Here is a 20,049-nt window from a genome sequence, read left to right as displayed (position 1 = left end):
TTTAAAAATAATTTATTGCCTAAGTATAAGATCACGTTATTTTCCACCTTCCAGAGCTCTCTTCTTCCCTACAGCTGAGGCTCACATAGAAATGTATTATGCGTCTAGAATTGAGTTAACTCATTCTAGACACTAGGGCGTCATTGCATAGACACCACTGGATGAACTTTATATTTTCCTTTGAAACCCCAAGACATTTAGGGACTCAGATTTGGAGACCTTGGAATGGTATCAGATCCTCCATTAACTCCAATTAGAAACCAGGGTTTAGCGTAGGGCTTGGCACATAGTAGCTGTTGAGTAAACATCAATTTAAAACATCCCTGAAAGTGGTCACAGCAAAAATTCCAAACAAAGGAAATTATAATAAACAAAGTTTATTGATTAATCCAGAAACATAGCCAGCCATTAAAAAAAAAAAGTATAAACCCAATGATTGCCTTCAGTGAAGGAAAGCAGGTGTTCTGGGGGTGGAAGTGCTAACCAGCGCAGCTCTGACAGCGCTGAAGACCATTCTCGTTGCAAGCTGTGCACTTCAGGGCCTTGAAAGAGTCTGTAAAGCAGTTTCGAAACACTGACATCTTGCTCCCATGGCAGACGGAGCAGGGAAGAAAGCCGAAGCCTCCGCAGGAGGGGCACTCGTGTGGATGCTGCACTCTCTAGGCAGGTGGCCAGGGGACAAGAGAGGACAGAAAACGTGTTAGCATGACAACTCCATCGGCCCTCCTGTCTTTCTGTACTGTGGTCATAAACAATAAAGTATAATACACTGAGGACCTGAAACCACCTACCGTTAATATACTATAGATGCAAGAGAAATGCTCTCGGAAGCTTCCTCCATTATGTCATTGACGGCCATCAATAGCACAAGCCTGGTATGTCAAGGCTGGTACATTTTAGGTTAAAGGGCACATATGTCAAGAAATCCAGGGAGGGGAAGGATAAATTCAGCGGTTTGGGATTAACATCTACATACTACTATATATAAAACAGATAACCAACTAGCACCTCCTGTATAGCACAGGGACCTATAACCAATATTTTGTAATCATAGATATGTATATAGAGAAATAGATACATATAACTGAAGCCCTTTGCTATACTGCAGAAATTAACACAACAGTGTAAATCAACTGCACTTCAATAAAAAAAGAAATCCATATGAAAATATACATTTACAAATCCAACAATTTAGTCGACGGTAATTTGCATTAAAGGCAAATAGCCTAACTTTCCCTTTGGTATCACTTCACAGTCTTATATCTTTGTTTATAGAATAGCAGCACTAATAGTGAGTCTGGGAAATCAGAAAACTAAAAGCTCGAGTGTGGAGGAGCCGCTGTCAACTAAAGATTCATCATCACACAGTACCTGTGAATAACGCCTTGTTTTTAAAAAGCACTTTCAAATGCATTGCTATAAGGAATCTTCCCTTCCCCACCCTCCACCTACACCAACACCTTCCATGAGGCAATGATTCAAGCATCATTATTCTCTATTTAAATTTAAAGAAACAGGCATAGGACATCTATCCAAGTCTGTGAAACTTCCCACAGTTGCTATCGGTCTTTCTACCTTCAGTAAAATAAAGTACCCTTCTAGAAGAATGACAATAACTCAGCAGTACATTAAGGATAATATTTTGAAAATTATTCATATGCATTTCTATTTGCTTTTTTGAGCGTGTAACCTTGGCTGGAGTCCAACTCATCCATCCACTGGGGAGAAAGATAGGAGCCATTACAGAATAAATACAAAGAGAACAGAGAAAGTGAATTAACACCAAGGCTTTGACTTAGAAAATAATAATTTGCAGCAATGGTTGAAACCCCACCTTTGCGACAAGAATAATTGCTAAAATGAGTTTGGGAAATGTGCACACACACACACACACATACCCAGGCATCCACAAGCACATTCAAACAAACATACCTTACATACTTACACATATATACAGCTTTTCTCTGAAGGTTCACAATTGTACTTGTTAACATTGGAGACCCAACTGAAAAGGACACTGATTAACTGGGTTTAACTGACCATGTTCCCAGCAAGAAATCTTTCCCCAGCAAATAATTATAATTTTCTATAATCAGTACCCTGTGGAAATACACTTTGGGAAACAAACATGATTGTTCGCAACATGACTGCCTTCATATACCACTTTTCAGATATGCATATTCTGTATGTAGCAAGATTCACTTGCAATTACAATTTGACTTAGCTATTACATCAAGATAACAAAACCCATGTCATATCTCATTTTCAGTGACACAAAATTACTTTGATGGAAAGTTGCAGTTGCTAGTCTGAATCACAAACAATGAGATTCAAAGCTCTTCCAAAAAAGTTAAATCATATGGAGCAATTTAGTTTCTTTTGTAGGTGGGTTTTATCATGTCTTTATGCAAGAATTGACCAAAAAATAATGTACTAGGCTTATAATTTTTCATGATATTAAAATATCTTTAAAAAAACTGAGTAAAAACAAAAACACTGATGAAAAAATAGTGCAGTCTGAAATATAAGGGAATTTGGAGTTCCCATCATGGCTCAGTGGTTAACAAACCTGACTAACATCCATGAGGACGTGGGTTCGATTTCTGGCCTCGCTCAGTGGGTTAAGGATCCAGCATTGAGGTGAGCTGTGCTGTAGGTCACAGATGCAGCTCAGATTCCGTGTTGTTTTGGCTGTGGTGGAAGCCAGCAGCTACAGCTCCAATTTGACCCCCTAGCCTGGGAAGCTCCATATGCTATGGGTACAGCCCTAAAAAGACAAAAGACAAAAAAAAAATTATTCATCATTTACCTGAGGTTTCAATATAAATGGGCATCCTTTATTTTATCTGTCAACCATATAGGGGAATTACTGACAGAGAAGAGGAGAGATGCTTGGGGATCAAATCACAGGGCAAAGCTATTTACCAACCAGTATAAATTATTTCCATATCTTAACAACCAGTATGAACACACTGCAATATTTTCAAGTTCTTGAATAACATATGGTTTTCCCATAAAATATACTTGGGATGGTGAGCAAAGAACAATGAAGCCAGAATGCATGCGAATGCTAGGAAGCTTCCTCAGTTCATTTTCCAGCTTTGTCACTCACTGGGATCTTAACACTGAGAATTTAAAATGATAATGCAATGAAAATAGAAATTATTGAAAATGAGCAGGACCCTGCAGGACTTTCCTGGGGACAGACATACCCTCCTTACCCTCTGTCCCCCCACCTCTTGTCTGCAGAAAAGCTTTAGCCTCCTAGGCCTTCCCTGAGTTCCAAAGAGCAAATTTAATCAGAGAAGTGAGAAAATGCAGAAACAAAGGAAAATAGGCAAGACAAAATAATTATAGTTCTCAAGGGCTAAAGATAATTTCCTGGGTAATGTTCTTGAGTTGTTCTGCAGATGCTAAGACCCACCCCTCCCCCAAGTGGAAGAAGTTAACTGTATGCTGACCACAAGTACTGCCACCCCAGACTGGGGGTTGGAACAGAAGGTTGATGATATTGATGAAATATCACCAAACAGAGGATGTCCATGAGCTGATTAGGCACCCTGTGACACTCTCTCTCACCTTGTCTCTAAAATACCTTCTCTGAAAGCTACTGGGGACTCCAGATCTTTTGAGCATGGGCTGCTCCTACTCCTTGCTTGGCCCCACGTTGGTCATCTTACAAAAAACACTGTACTTTCCTTCACCACAACCCAGTGTCAGAAGATTGGCTTTTCTGCCTAAGCAAGTGGACCCAGGTTGGGCTTGGTAACATTACCTATATCGTGGGCCTGGAAATGACTTAGAAATATTAATTTCGAAGAGCCAAAATATCAATGGTTAAATGTATAAGTCTGCTGTTTCATAGTAGTTTCTCCACGAGTCAGAACAAGTCAATTGCCTAAAAGGAAGTGAATATATAAATACTAAAAGCCACATTACCCTTTATAAAGGGAATCACGACTAGACCAAGATCATCCTAAAATACTGTCTTCAGAATCTATGCAATATTATGGTGAGATCTGTCTTTACTGGAAGGGTTGCTGAGACAATTTAATGAGTGAATTCATGGAAAGTGAGTAGCATATTGCCTGGCACGTAGTAGCTTATAAATAAGGTCAGTAATTATTAGTTTCACTGATAAATCCTTATTTGAAGAGATTTTTATTAACTGCTGCCTCAGGCTAAATTGCTTGTGGTCACATGATGCAACCAATTTCTATTATTCATAATAGTCATTTTATTTAAATACCTCTTCTTTTTTGCTTTTTAGGGCCACACCCATAGCATATGGAGGTTCGCAGGCTAGGGGTCTAATCGGAGCTACAGTTGCTGGCATATGCCACTGCCACAGCAACACCAGATCCTAGCCACATCTGTGACCTATACCATAGCTCATGACAATGCCAGATCCTTAACCCACTGATCAAGCCCAGAGATCGAACCCACATCCTTAGGAGTATCTAGTCGGATTCTTAACCTGATGAGCTACAACAGGAACTCCTCTAGTCTGTTCCCTGGATGAAAATACTCCACCTACTTCCCAGTAATCTTCTCACCTGGGTCTATGATCAGCTTTCCCAGATACCTACATGCCACTTAATTTGAGAGTAATGGCAGCATAGATTCATAGGTAAGAGCATGGAGTCAGGCTAATTAGAATCATGAATCAAACACTATCTGTAAGGTCCTGAGCAAGTGATTTAAGCCTCTGTGCCTCCATTCCCTTATCTGCAAAACAGAGATAATAATAGAATCTGCCTTGTAGAATTACTGTGATTTTTCAATAACTTCAACCACATAATGCTAAGCAGGTTATTTGTTATTTAGTAAGGACTCCAGTGTTTTCTATTTCAGGAATATTTAACTCCTGTTTCATTGCCAAAAGCCATCCAGAAGAATGGAAATGGTTTGGGTATGAATTTTGTCTTTTATCCACTCTTCTTGGTTCTTCCAACTGCTTCTCTCAGGCCAATCTCTTTGCCTAAGTTAGTTTGTCTTAAACACCAGCTCCCTCACAGGCAGAGTTTAGGGCTTTCTTGGATGGCTACAAATTCTTTACAGTTTTGCTACAAGGGCAAAGCAGCCCAACAGAGTTATAGCACCTTACAACTCCTATTAATGGTCGAAGTCAGTACCATACCATTGTATTTCAACATTAAGAAGAGTCTTAAATGTTTGTGGCTTATTTATGTCAGCTGTAGAAGTGAGACAGACTTAATGAAAAGAATAAAATCTTTCCAAAATTCTTTGAGCTGAAAGAGAGATTAATATATAGCATGGTGGTATTTATCAAGCTCCAGAATTAAGAAATTATGGACGCAAAGGAGTGAAGTCCATGAATAGCTAAGTTAATCGTCAATCGTTAAAGAGTAATGAGGGACATTGACTCTCTAAGACTCTAAAAGGTGCTATTAGGAGTTCCTGTGTGGCTCAGTGGGTTAAGGATCTGGCATCACTATAGCAGCTTGGGTTACTGCTATGGCGTGAGTTCAATCCATGGCCCAGGACCTTCTGCATGCTATGGGTACAGCAAAAGTAAAGTAAAATAAAATAAATAAAATAAAATAAATACAGTATGATATTGGTACAACAGGAACAAGTAGATCAATGGAACTAATTAGAAAGTTCAGATAAAGACCCGAGACTAGTGGGATTTATTATAAGGTAAAATTGGCACAACAAAGCAAAAAAGACATAATAGATTAAATAGAGTATGTTGGGAAGCTAATTTACCACATGTAAGAAAGTAGAAGTGGATTCCATATAAACAGAAGACATAGATGAAAAAAATTATTATAAAGTTAATAGAAGAAAACGGAGGACAATATCTTTGTGAGCTTAAGATAGAAGGACACTTCATGAATAAAGGTTCAAAGTCACAAACAAAATGATGGATTTGATTATATCAGAGGATTTCTTTAGGATGAAGGACACCATGAAAAAGCTTAAAATATTGAAAATGACTAAAACCAACAAAAAGTTCATATCATATCATTTCTAATTCATATCTGGAATTTGAAGCACTTTTGAAAATCAACAACCACCACCACAAAGACAATTCCAAGACTTTTAATGGGCAAGGATAGGAATACACAACTTAGAGAAGAAATGTTAAAATTTTACAAACATACAATGAAATGCCCAAGCTCAATGGTTCTCAGAAAAACACTAACTAAAACTATAGGGCACTAAATCTCTCTATCTACAACCCTGGCAAAAACTAGAAAAGAGAGAATTAGAAAACAATGTAAAACCTTTCTGGGAAGGTGGGAACATAGGAAAATTTTCTCAACCAGTGGGGAGGTTGAATGGCCCACCCATAATGGACAGCCACCTGGCAGTACCCGAAAACCTCAGGCTATGTCTAAGCTGTTATCCAGCAATTCCTGCTCGCAGAGAAGCTCACAAGGGAACATGTTCAGAATTGCCCCTTGCAGCATGGTTTGTTTGAGGGAGGAGCTGGAGGAACCCTGGGTGTTCATCAATGGAAAAGTGAGTAGATTAAGAATAATGGGTGAGGAGTTCCCATCATGGCTCAGTGGTTAATGAACCCAACTAGGATCCATGAGGATGTGGGTTCAGTCCCTGGTCTCGTTCAGTGGGTTAAGGATCCAGCATTGCCCTGAGCTGTGGTGTAGGTGGCAGACATGGCTCGGATCCCGAGTTGCCATGGCTGTGGTGTAGGCCAGTAGCTACAGCTCCAATTCGACCCCTAACCTGGGAAACTCCATATGCTGCGGGTGCAGCCCTCGAAAGACAAAAGACTAAAAAAAGAAAAAGAAAAGAAAAGAATAGTGGGGCTCCATACAGCTGCACTGTCCAAAATGGGAGTCATCAGCCAGACATGATTGCTTGAACTTTAATTTAAAAGTAAAATTAAATAAAATTAAAAATTCAGTTTTTAGTCACACTAGCTACATTCTAAGTGCTCAACAGCCACACGCAGCCAGTGACTACTACTTTGGGTAGTAAAGATAAAAAACATTTCCATCATCCAATAAAGTTTTATTCTACAGTACTACCAGGGAGAAGCATGCAGAAGTTGGAAGAAATGAATTAAATGCTCATATAGGTGGTTCTTAAAAGCATTGTGCCTGGAGAAAATAGTTTGAAATATAATTAGGTGTATTACATAACATCATTTGTATAAATAAAAGATGTGCAGAGAAAAAAATAACACCCATTATTATTAACCAAGTTAAGTCACTTAAAAGATACACATTGGAGTTCATTGTGGCTCAGTGGTAACAAACCCGACTAGTATCCATGAGGTTGTGGGTTCGATCCCTGGCCTCACTCAGTGGGTTAAGGATCTGGCATTGCGGTGAGCTGTGGTGTAGGTCACAGATGCCACATGGCTGTGTAGTGTAGGCTGGCACCTGCACCTCCAACTCAGCCCCTAGCCTGGGAACTTCCACATGCCTTGGTTGTGGCCCTAAAAAAAAAAAAAAAAAAAGATACACAGTAACCCCAATTGATGATTTCATGGAATTGGAGTAGATTAAAGGGACAGAAGGAAAGAAATGAATCCATGCACACAGATTTTATTGCTGAGAGGAGTTTGGGATTATCAAGTACGCATCCTCATCCTTTGAGGCAAGATTTCAATGTGAATAAATCAGGATACCTAAAACCAAGGAGCATATGGGTCACTGGGGACAGGAATCAAATACCCAAAGAAAAGGAATACAAATCAAGAGACATAGATAAGTACCCAACAAGAAGAGGGATACAGGCACGTGCAGGTGGCAGAGATCAGGAATGATGCGAGGAAGAAGTGATACTTCAGAGTGGCCATGAGATGGTGGAAGGAAATGAGAAATCAGAATGATAGCAGGCTGGGCAGACAGAGCAGTGAGCACAAAGGAATGGCAGTCACAAACCATGACGTGAGAATCAGAAACGAGGTCGGCAAAGGAGACTGGACCAAATAGAGCTGGTTGTGGCACATGGATATTCATAACCATGTTTGCAAAGTTCACCTGGGAAAGTCTTAGTTCATATTCACTGTCCCAGAATACTTATTAATGCACTCTTTTCACTCTCAAGCTGTCCCCATTTGGACAATTACAGATATATATTTTTATCGATTTTATATATTTACGTATATATCAGAAATACGCTGATAAAATAGTTGAGCAGAGAAGTATTAAGAGCTTTCTCTTTGCATATTGATGTGATACATCCTACATCTGAATAAATATTTCTCAGATGTTGTAATTATCAGCACAGGAACCAAATTAAACGGGGCACTGTTGAAGAAATACCTTTTTTCTGTAATCTTAGAATTGATGAGCTAGCCCGTGGGAAACATTAACTAATTTCAATAAAAAAATGTTATATGTGCTTCAAGACAATGGCCTGTCTTGAAACACCTCATCAACATCGCTATTACGGAGAATTAGGCTCTAAATAAAGCCGACTGGCATTTTCACCTCATACCTCCAGGTTGTTAGACACTTAACACTGAAGTCACTCTAGCTGGAGCAAACCTAACGGCAGGTGGTAGCCAATTAAAACTGCCATATGTATCCTGTTGCATATTTGTAAGAAGATGTGTGGGGGGGGATTCAATTAGGGAAACTCAATTACAATCAGAATGTGTTGAACATTTTCATTACTAAAAATAAGTTGCTAAAAGCACAATTACCTCAATTTTGGTTAAGAGGTCTTGCAGTTCTCCTGATTCATTCATTGACAAAATTTTCTCAGCACCCTATTAACAAGAGAGGGTAGGAGAGAAAGAAAATCCATGTGGTTAGTATTTGAGAAAATGAAGTTCTAGCCAGGAAAGTTTAACCCACAAAATATGGAAGAGGATTTTTCCTTTCAGTTCTTTTTTTAAATATACATATATAAAATGATTTCTATTTTTTGCTGTTATAGCTGGTTTACCGTGTTCTGTCAATTTTCCACTGTACAACATGGTGACCCAGTTACACATACATGTATACATTCTTTTTTCTCACATTATTATGCTCCATCATAAGTGACCAGACATAGTTCCCAGTGCTACACAGCACGATCTCATTGCTAATCCGTTCCAAAGGCAATAGTCTGCATCTATTAACCCCAAGCACCCTATCCATCCCTCTCCCTCCCCCTCCCCCTTGGATATCACAAGTCTATATACACAATGGAATACTACTCAGCCATTAAAAAGAACAAAATAATGCCATTTGCAGCAACATGGATGAAACTAGAGATTCTCATACTGAGCAAAATAAGTCAGAAAGAGAAAGGCAAATACCATATGATATCACTTATATCTGGAATCTAATATATGGCACAAATGAACCCTACCACAGAAAAGAAAATCATGGATTTGGAGAACAGACATGTGGTTCCTTTCAGTTCTAAGTAAGCTTAGAACAAAGAAGCTAAAGAGAAGCAACTTCTCTTTCCTTTCACATATTCCGCCATCTAGTAAGGCTAATTGTGGGTGAAAAGAGGGCTGCCAGCAGAGGTGGGTGCTAGGAAGCCTACCTCTGTGAGATCGAGGTGGAAGGCTCTGCCACACCCCTCGAAGTTGTTCGGGGGGCTTAAGCCAGCTACCTGGGAAAGGAATCCCTGAGCAAATTCCGAGCCTGGGCTGCCTATGCACTAATCCAAACAGTCCTGGACATGGCCTCTTTAGAGTCATGCATGAATAATAATAATAAAATTGATAACTGCCTGTAGTAATCAAGCACATATTGTGAGCTAGGCACCCAACATCATCCAATTTGATGCGGTGGGTTCTCTTCATGGTAGAAATTGAGCCTCAGTGAGATTAAAATAATAATCCCAAGGTCACCCAGAGAGAAAGCAGAGTGGGAATGTGAACACAGGCAGGGACTTACTGCAGAGCCAGTGTTTTTAACTTTTAAAACTTTACTGTGAAAGCAAGAACAGGGGCAATGTATGTACTTTGCAACACTCATCTTGTTTCTTCAAACGACCCCATTTTTCCTTCCTAGCCTCTTCTTACATTCGCCCTTTCTACTTCCCAACATGCACCCACAGAAGAGGAAGAAGGAAAAAATCATTTCTAATCAAAGGCAGAGACTATCTCTGCCTTTCACATCATATGCCTGGCACATCCCTTTGAGGGCTGGTGTATGGGTTTAATCCATTTTTGATTAATCAATAAGAAAACAAACATCATTACACACACACACACACACACACACACACAAAATCCTTCATGGATTTCTCTCTGTGCTGAGGCAGGTGGAAAACACAAGGACTCATTTAAAAAAAGAAAGGCACTAGTGTTAGGAGGTTATGATATACTCTTATGTAAACACACGACCTAGTAACCCACAACGTAGAATGGGAAATGACAATGGGAGTGAGCGATGCAGAAAGAGGAAGAGCCAGGACATCACAGCAGGGAGGAGAAAAGATCAGCTTAGGACAGAGAAGACTTTCTATGATTAGTGGCATTTGATCTGGACCTTGAAGATGAGGTGACGTTTCTAAGACAGGGTAGGCAATTCTGGCAGGGAGCCTTTAGTTCTGGGTTTCATTTACTTCAGTTTATTGTATCTAAATCATATTATCTTAATCACCATCAGGCAAGTCAACTTGATCTAGCAAAAAGCACAATGAGGGAGTTCCCATTGTGACTCAGCAGCAACACACCCGACTAGGATCCATGAGGATGTGGGTTCGATCCCTGGCCCCGCTCAGTGGGTTAAGGATCCAGAGTTGATGTGAGCTGTGGTGTAGGTCGCAGACATGGCTTGGAACCCACATTGCTGTGACTGTGGTGTAGGCCGGCAGCTGCAGCTCTGATTCGACCCTTAGCTTGGGAACCTCCATATGCCACACCTGCAGCCCTAGGACAAAGCAAAACAAAACATAAAAAGCACAGAGAATGAATGTGCAGGGCTGCAGAGGACACATGTAGTCCTGTAAGGTAGGTTCTAGTCTTCTGTTTGTCCGAGGTTTGGCCAGGAATACAGACGTGACACACTCAAAGTGAGGACAAAATAAGGAAAGCACCAAAAGAAAACATTAAAGCCTAAAAGGTGGTAGTAACTGGTGATATTTTACTTTTGCTACATTCTATTTCTTTTATGAGTTAGGGAAGCTAAAATGGGAAAAGCCTCTGGGGAATTTCATATGTGAACTAAGCCATAAGGCGAATATGGGACACATTTTTCTTCAGTGAAAGAAAATGTACCCCAGTGACTGCACAGAATACGAACATACCAAAGCAGCTATGGCACATCTGCTTCCCCGCCCCGTTCCTATCTCAGCAAGGTGGCTTAGTCTGCTTTTACAGTACCATGTACAGCCAGAAAAGGGCTGTCTCGATGCCCTTAGAAATTTGCTCTGGAGTTCCTGTCATGGCGCAGTGGTTAACAAATCCGACTAGGAACCATGAGGTTGTGGGTTCAATCCCTGGCCTTGCTCAGTGGGTTAAGGATCCGGTGTTCCCATGAGCTGTGGTGTAGGTTGCAGACGCGGCTCAGATCCCATGTTGCTGTGGCTGTGGTGTAGGCCAGCGGCTACAGCTCCAATTCGACCCCTAGCCTGGGAACCTCCATATGCCACAGGAGTGGCCCTAGAAAAGGCAAAAAGACCAAAAAAAAAAAAAAAAAGAAAAAAGAAAAGAAATTTGCTCTGTCACAGCCGATCATTCCAGCCCTTTCCCTACCACAGGAGCAGATTCCAAGTTGCAAGAGAACCTCAGGTTCTGCTCACATCCAGCAATGGACCTAAAGGCGTGAGAGATGCTGCTCTTAGAGACAGCCGGGTGTCTGGCACACAGTGGGTGTACCAAGTGCTTAGGGTGGGGAACACTCAGTTCTGTAACAGGGACCTGGGCACCGAGTACCTTTATCCCTCTCCCTGTGCCTACTCAGTGTGGCCTCTGCTCACAGCTTTACCTGGCCAGCCCCCAGCTGGTTTCCTGCGGAGGAGTCCTCTGGTCCCTGTGGCACATGCTGGGACCACAGGGATTCACATCTCCTTGACATTGGCCTTGCTGAACCTAAGTGCAGGGAGGACAAGGAAATCTGATGGTATCCTCTCTGCTCTTCAGCACCAGCAGCAGGATGGGCATTTCAGCCTAGTTTTAGGGAAAAATTGGATTCCTCCCATCCTAAGACTTGGGACATTTTCCAGGGTAACTCTCAATGGGACCAGTCTGCACGGCATCTACATATTCTAAAGCTCTCATGCCCTACAGTTTTCTATCAAGAGCTTTCCAATTATTACTTGGCCTATAATGAAACCCTTGTGTCTACAAAAGAGAGGGTATTTCCTTAATTAGCAATGTTCTTAGGAAATAATCCTTTCCTGACTGATATCTGGCTAAGAATGTCCTGGGTGAGTTTGTTACTTTTTATACATAACTCCATATTCTATCCCATACAAGTAGAAATTAATTTATCATTCTCTGATTTGCATAGTTTATCAAGACTGCCAAGATACCTATGGAAATATTTCTAGCATATTTTTTTCAATGAATTTAGAATCATTTTGTTCTGAAAATTAATACCTTCTTGAAAATAATGACAATAATGATGTGTGAAGGAATTTACAGACATTGGTGGTTTTAATCATCAGTGCAATGTAAGCATTTTTATTGCAAGTTTCTAAATGAAGAAACCAAAGTTTGAAGAGAGTAAAGGAAGATACCACCCCAGGGCTTTCAGTTACTCAATACAAGGCCTGGACTGGTCTTGAATTCAGGTCACACTGACTCCATAACCTACATTCTTTCCATTGCACCAGCATGCTGCCTTCTCACTGATAAATATAACTGCATTAATGGGAAAATAGTACAGATAACTCCTAGACTGGGGAACATGACAGTCTGCGGGTAGGGCTCTCTGTTGACTTGGTGCCCAATAGGGTCAAGGGATGGAGAGCTTTCACTGCAATGATTCCAAACAGAGATAAGCTACAGAACAGCCCAGTCCTTTATTTTATATTTATTTTTTTTAATTTCTTTATCTCAGCACCATGCCTTATTCAGTTATTTCAATATGCCAAGAAAGGACCTCATTCATTAACCTTCACTGTACGAAATTAGCTCTATTCTCAGCCAACATGTCCCACCTTAACATTCTGAGCAGTGAGCTATGACATGTGAACCAGCCACTTTATTTTACATGTGACAAGCTTCTCAAAGATAAGACAGTCTACATAACCTTTCCTCATATACGTATTACCAAAGAAGAGACTCAAACCTTTGGAGGAGACAGATGTTGAGCAAAAGATCACACAAATAAATGTCAACTCCTCTGCCATAAATACTTCAAAAGAGACATTGGTACATGATGCTATGGAAGCAAATAATAAGGTAAATGTAACCTATTTGAGAAGGTAAGGGAAATTTCTTCCCATAAAGTAATGATGACGCTGTCTTTAATGGCTGTTAACTGAGCACAGAGATAGAACGAGGGAAGATTAATGAGTACAATAAGGTTACCAAATATTACATGTACATGTCCCGTTGGGGGTCCCCATTTTTTTGAGAAAAGCTATGCTCAATGACACTTTCTATGAGATTCTGCATCAGATTTTGATTTGGTGCCCTGGAGGGAATAGAGGTAAAGATACCAGGCCTCAGAACAAAGCAAACTATCTTAACAAGTTGCATAAAACAATGGGGTTGGAATAAACACGCTTGGGTTTATCACACTTTTCTAGATCCCCGGAAAAAGAGTTGCTAGGTTAAGAGTTTCCAAACATCATCATCAAAAATCAAAATAAATATAAATATTTAAGTATTTTTCAAATACAAAATTATTTAAAATCACACACACAGATATTAACTATCTCCATGCTGGTATTCAGGCTCTGGAATTTTACATGGAAACTAATGTGTGAAAGCAGAGCTCCACTGTTGAGGAGCCTAGAAGAACTAAAAAAAAAAAAAACAAGTCCTTAACCAAAACCAAACACACATGTGTATATACATTATATATATGGAGTGTGTGTATATACAGATACATTATCTATATTATTATGTTTTCTTTTTATTTAAATTCAGCCATGGACCACTTTGCCTTACTAAAAAATCAGTTTGCAATAAAAGGTCCATACTATGACATAATACAATAAACACTGACTAGGAAGAAATGTCCTAGGTAAATCTCAAAATGATAGCTATGATTGAGCCTCATATTTGATTCTAAGCCAACTCCTCTGTTAAAACAATTTTTTTCTTAGCACAGTAGACTAAATAATGCAAAGCCTTACATAAGATTTTAGATGAACTGGCTGATATAATCAACAATCCTTGCTTTTTCATTAACTGTAAAAATATAGTCTCCAGGTAAGCATCATCAAGAAAAGGCTCTTGAATCAAGCAGTACAAGTTTTCTTCTCTCCTGCTGGCTTGAACCAAGTTCCTCTTCCCTGCCACTTAGAGGCCTCCCTGCATTTATTTATCTCCATATTTTATTGTATCTTTGAGTGTCTGGGATGAAACCTTAGCACAGTTTACAAAGGCTTTCACTATCTTTTTGCACCAAGCTTTCCAGCCCTGTCCTGTAATACCAAAACTCCCAATGCTCTGAATTTCTCCCCTTCTCTTGGATATAGTAGGTCCTTGCATGAGGTAGTATGCCTTTCCAAATGCTTTATTCTTTTACCCAAAGCTTCTTCATCTTCCCCACCCTCTCCTGGAAAACTCCTATACATCCTTCCAAACCCTATTGAAATGCTACATTCTGAATGAAATCTCTCCAATGTTCCAAGACAAAAGTCAGTCGTTCCCACCTCTGTGCTCTTGGACCACACTTTGCCCCACTGCACAGCGAGCCCATTAGTGATTATAGGGGCTGTGACTTCTTTAAGGGCCAGCACTTCGTGAGGTGCACTATACACACTCAGTAGTATTTGCCGTATGTATGCCTTTCACCTTTTTATAGTAAATACATTATTAAATTCCAGATGACAATTTCGTGTAATGACTGTCAATTTGGAAAGGAAAACAAGTAAGGTCATGAGTCAAAATGACCTTAGCGGAGGTAATCCTGCAAGGGACCAAGCTGCTGTGCTTTGATGATAGAATGCCAGGTACCTAAAGGAGCAAGCAGGATGAAGAGTGTGTAAATGACAGCCCCTAACCATCACTTCTCTCAGCCGAGCACTTGATGGGAAATGAAGAGCAAACCACTGGAAGCTGAATTCTGATGAGGACTGAGAGGCTAGGACTGCCTAGTGCTGGCTGCTAAAGGATCCTTCTGCTGTGTAATCAGGAGAGCAGATGGTAGAGCTGGCATTTAAGGAGTAGAACCAGCACCTAGCAGGATGCCTGCCAAAGGGTGTGCTCAGGAAATGTACATTGCTGTGTTTGCCACGCAACCCAGAAATGGAAGGTGACATGAACTCTGGAGGTGGGTCACCACCTGAGCCCAGCTGACAAAGTCAGGATTGACCTCAGGAATCAACTCTGGATCTTCCACACATAAACAAACCCCACTGAAGGCCCAGAATTCTACACCAAACACTGAGGCCTGGAAAATGTTCAAAGCAGCTGCAGCAATGTCCCACCAGTGTCTTAAACAGCACAATAAAGCCTCCCATGGATAATCTCATTCTAAAGAACACAGTTTTCCTGTGTCCCTGGCAGGAAGAATTAAGTGTAAAATTAACTAAACCAGTTGATTTGTTTTGTGCAGTTATATAATACAGGCTTTGGGTGCTAGAAATGCCTGCCAAAGACAAGGATTTTAGTTTTACGTAGTTAATTTTTTTAGTGTAGTTGTAAAGAACAACCTCCTGTGGAGGCCAATCTTGATTTTTTTTTAATTATAGAGCCTTATCATCAAAATAGATGATCATGGGAATATATACCCTTTTCTTCCTGTGCCAGAAGGCCATCTCTCCTAATCATTTAAAATTACTGTCAAATCATCTAAAAGTGCTCTCAAGTCACCAGGCTAAAAAAATGATAGTATTGAGGGTTGACATAGAATAAACCAGATTACTATAGTATTTAATAGATTTAAGATTGTTGTCTACTGGGTCACAAAGCTTTCTCAGCATAAATTGATTCCTAGAATGCAGTAATTAAGCTCACTGAGGTTTTTTTCATTGAGATGTAATTGACATATATAACACTTTACTAGTTTCAGATGTACAACAATGTATATTGTGAAATGATCACAAGAAGTCTAGTTAACATCCATCACCATACACAGACACAATTTTTTTGTGCGATGAAGACTTTTAAGATCTACCCTCTTGGCAACTTTCAAATACACAGTACAGTATTATTAACTATAGTCCCAGTGCCTTATATTATATCCTGTGACTATTTATTTTATAACTGGAAATTTACACCTTTGGACCCTCTTCATCCATTTTGCTCCCTCCTACCACCTCTGGCAACATCAGTCTATTTAAGTTTGGGGGGATTTTTTTGGTTACATATCATGGTTTGCATTTCTTTTTGTTTTTTAGATACAACATGTAGGTGAGATCATACTGTATTTGTCTTCCTCTGTTTGACTTATTTCACTTAGCATAAGGCCATAAAGGACCATCTGTGTTGTCACAAATGGCAAGATTTCCTTTTTGATGGCTATACACACACACACACACACACACACACACACACACATACATACAGCTATAAATATATCACATTTTCTCTATCCATTCATCCATCAATGGACACTGAGATTGTTCTATATCTTGGCTATTGTAAACAATGCTGAAATAAACAATAGGAGTGCATATATCTTTTTGGGTTAGTGTTTTTGGTTTCTTCAGATAAATACCCAGAAGTAGAACTGATGAATTGTATTATAGTTCTATTTTTAGTTTTTGAGGAACGTCCATACTATTTTCCATAGTGGTAGCACCAATGTACATGCCCACCAACAGTACACCAGGGTTCCTTTTTCTCCACATGCCCTGGCCCTCCTACACAGGGCAAAAGCATCTGTGTGGCACAGTCTGTAAAGTTTCCCATTCTGTGGCCCAGAGCAGGCCAGAGAAGGGGCAAGAACAAAGGAAAACAGAAAATAAGGAGCCCAACCAGCAGGGAATCAGATGACCCCTTTCATTCCATTAGGGTTGAATCCTGTTTGAGTGCATTTACTCTAAGTCTTTAGAACAAGACAACAAGGATGTTGATAATCTTCCTTTAATCCTAAGGGGAAGGAAATCATATGAGTAACAAGATATGTTGGGAAGGCCGTGCACTGGGGTTTAAATTGTGGGCTCAGCCACACAATGAGTCCTGTCTATGCTACTTATTTGGCGGGTGAGCTTGGGCAGTTAACCCCTCAAAACCTCAGTTTTCTTGGCTATAAAATTAAGAGAAAAATATCTCTGTTATATAGGGTTGTAAGAAATAAATGAGATAATGTCTGTTACATGCTCAGCATTAGGCCAGGCACATATAGGACCTTGCAAAAGAGAATATTTGTTTATTCTTGTTTTAGCAGACTAGTAGAAGTAATAGATTTTCCATTTAGCTTAATTCCAAAGACCCACTTGGAAAGACTCATTGCCAATCGCTTTCTTTTTTTAAATTAACTGCAGAAACCTTCTCATAGTGGGTCTCCTGTCCTTCTATTTGTAGTGTGGAAAGAGAATTTCTTGTCGTGGCTCAGCGGAAATGAATCTGACTGGCATCCATGACGACGCAGGTTTGATCCCTTGCCTCGATTAGTGGGTTAAGGATCTGGCATTGCCATAAGCTGTGGTGTAGGTTACAGATGCGGCTTGGATCTGGCATTGCTATGGCTGTGGTGTAGGCCAGTGGCTATAGCTCTGATTCGACCCCTAGCCTGGGAACCTCCATATATCGCAGGTATGGCCTTAAAAAGACAAAAAAAAAACAAAAAACAAAAAACACAAAATTCTGTGGAGATAACACGGATTACCTCTGCTCCGCTGTCACTGCCCGTGCTCCTCTTCTTTTTAGTTCAGAATTCCTCTGAGATTTCCTTGGGCAGAGTATATAGTGAAAAAGTCTATTGTTCTCAGCCTCTGTGTGGTTAAATATATGACTTGCCATATGACTACATCCTTACCAATGAATGTGATTGGAAGTAACACATCCAGCTTCCAAGCCATACTCTTAAAAGCAAGTAGATCATCCTATATTTACGCTTTTTACCTTTTAATAAGCTGGGAAAAAATGTAAAGGAGTTGAGCTTATTTAACCATGAAGTGGGGACTCACCCCGAGGGGAGGTGCAATAACTTAGAAGAATCACTCATGGTGAAAAGACAATCTGTACCCCTGCACCACCTCCAACTCAGGTTTATCTGAGAGACAAATAAATATCTTGCTTGTTTAAACCAATAAGGTATGCACGAAGAGTTCCTGCCATGGCTCAGTGGGTTAAGAATCCAACTCAGCGGCTCAAGTTGGTGCAGAGGTATGGGTTCAATCCCTGGCCTGGTAGAGGAGTAAAAGGATCTGGCAATGCCACAGCTGAGGTGTAGGTTGAAACAGTGGCTTGGATTCAGTTCCTGCCAGGGAAACTCCACATGCTGCATGTGTGGCCATAAAATCAAATAAAACAATAATAATAAAATAATTATGCACGATTCATAGAAATGATAGAAAAACACACATAGACTGATATAAATGTATAGATATATGTATGTATAGATATATATGTGCATAGATATATATAGAGAGAGAGGTAGATTTATGTAGAGATGAGAGAGAGAAAGAGATGGAGAGAGAGATAGGATGATGAAATTAAAGAGAGGGAGTAGGAAGCTAGCACAACTTCTTGGGTACCACCCAAAATTTAAGATTTCTTTTTTTAGCTACAAGACTTAGGGGGAGAAAATAAACAGAGTGACAACAAAAACCTTGTCCAGAGAGATGTCTTGTAGATATTTTTAGACTCTTTCCTTCATTTGGTCAGGGACTCTTCTTGCCAGAACTATCTCCTGTTCCAGAAAAAAGTAAATTAAAGAACTAATTTCATAGGCAGGATTTTGTAGGAAGGATGAATAAACGCAGGTCTCTAAATCTGGATTGAGAACAAAGCTTGGTACTCCTTTGCCATCTTTTTTTTTTTTTTCCTGTCCTCTTTTTGCCTCCAAAGAAAGCAAGCTTGGGATTTTCTCAGAGTACAAGATTTCCATGATTCATCTCTCAAGGACCTTGGCTGTTTCAGTGGGTAGGACAATGCCAGGGGCCCGTTCTCAAGGAGTATGGGAGGAAGGCACTGGAGCAATGACACCATAGCAGACCCTAGGATAAGCCTCTTCTCTAAGGAGAAGTTTAATGAGGACCTACAGTTAACCATGGGCTCTGTAACCATCATTCATTTAATCTTCACTACTTACCTAGTAGTGGTCTTTTAACACCCTTAGTTTTTAAAAAAGGCAAAATAGAACTCAAAGAAATTGTGAAACTATTATAAGAGTACGAGCTCAAGATCATCACACAGCTTACAGTTGGCAAGGTCATGATTCTAACCTAAGTTTACCTGGCTCCAAAGTCTGGGCTTTTCTTCATTGAACTTCACTTTTTCCTTCACTTACGAATATGTATATATCTATTTTTAAATAATAATCTACCTTTAAGAGATACTATAAGAATAAAGCATGATTCTAAAACATATTAAGCCACAATTTATATAGAACATAGTAAGTGCTTAATAATGTATGTTAATACTAATAATATACTTACAATTACTATTATCATTATAATAAAACATTATGGTAGTAATATATTACACATTTTGTCTATGCTAAATGATAGGAAATAAAGAACATAGATTTTAAACCTTGGCATTTCTTTTTTTTTTGTCTTTTTGCCGTTTCTTGGGCCGCTCCCACGGCATATGGAAGTTCCCAGGCTAGGGGTCTAATCGGAGCTGAAGCCACTGGCCTACACCAGGGCCACAGCAACGCTGGATCCGAGCCGCGTCTGCAACCTACACCACAGCTCACAGCAACGCTGGATCGTTAACCTGCTGAGCAAGGGCAGGGATCGAACCCGCAACCTCATGGTTCCTAGTCGGATTCGTTAACCACTGCGCCACGACAGGAACTCCAAACCTTGGCATTTCTTATGCCTCACAGACTGCTCCAACATTACAGCATTTCATTTATGCCT

The 20,049-nt window shown here is 40.0% G+C and overlaps 1 protein-coding gene across 1 annotated transcript in view; it reads right to left on the bottom strand.

Annotated features, from left to right (window-relative positions):
- Window positions 1-361: 361 nt before the first annotated feature.
- GRXCR1 (glutaredoxin and cysteine rich domain containing 1) overlaps window positions 362-20,049 on the bottom strand; it is a 317,107-nt gene continuing 297,419 nt past the window's right edge. Inside the window, exons 3-4 of the mRNA XM_047798806.1 lie at window positions 8,651-8,716; window positions 362-659 (exon numbers count right to left, since the gene is read on the bottom strand). Of these exons, the coding sequence (XP_047654762.1) occupies window positions 480-659; window positions 8,651-8,716 (246 nt within the window). The 3' untranslated portion in view covers window positions 362-479. The remainder of the gene's footprint in view (window positions 660-8,650; window positions 8,717-20,049) is intronic.

The sequence above is a fragment of the Phacochoerus africanus genome, chromosome 10 (assembly GCF_016906955.1).
Source record: "Phacochoerus africanus isolate WHEZ1 chromosome 10, ROS_Pafr_v1, whole genome shotgun sequence".
Lineage (NCBI taxonomy): Eukaryota > Metazoa > Chordata > Mammalia > Artiodactyla > Suidae > Phacochoerus > Phacochoerus africanus.
This window is presented reverse-complemented; position numbering and strand designations above follow the sequence as displayed.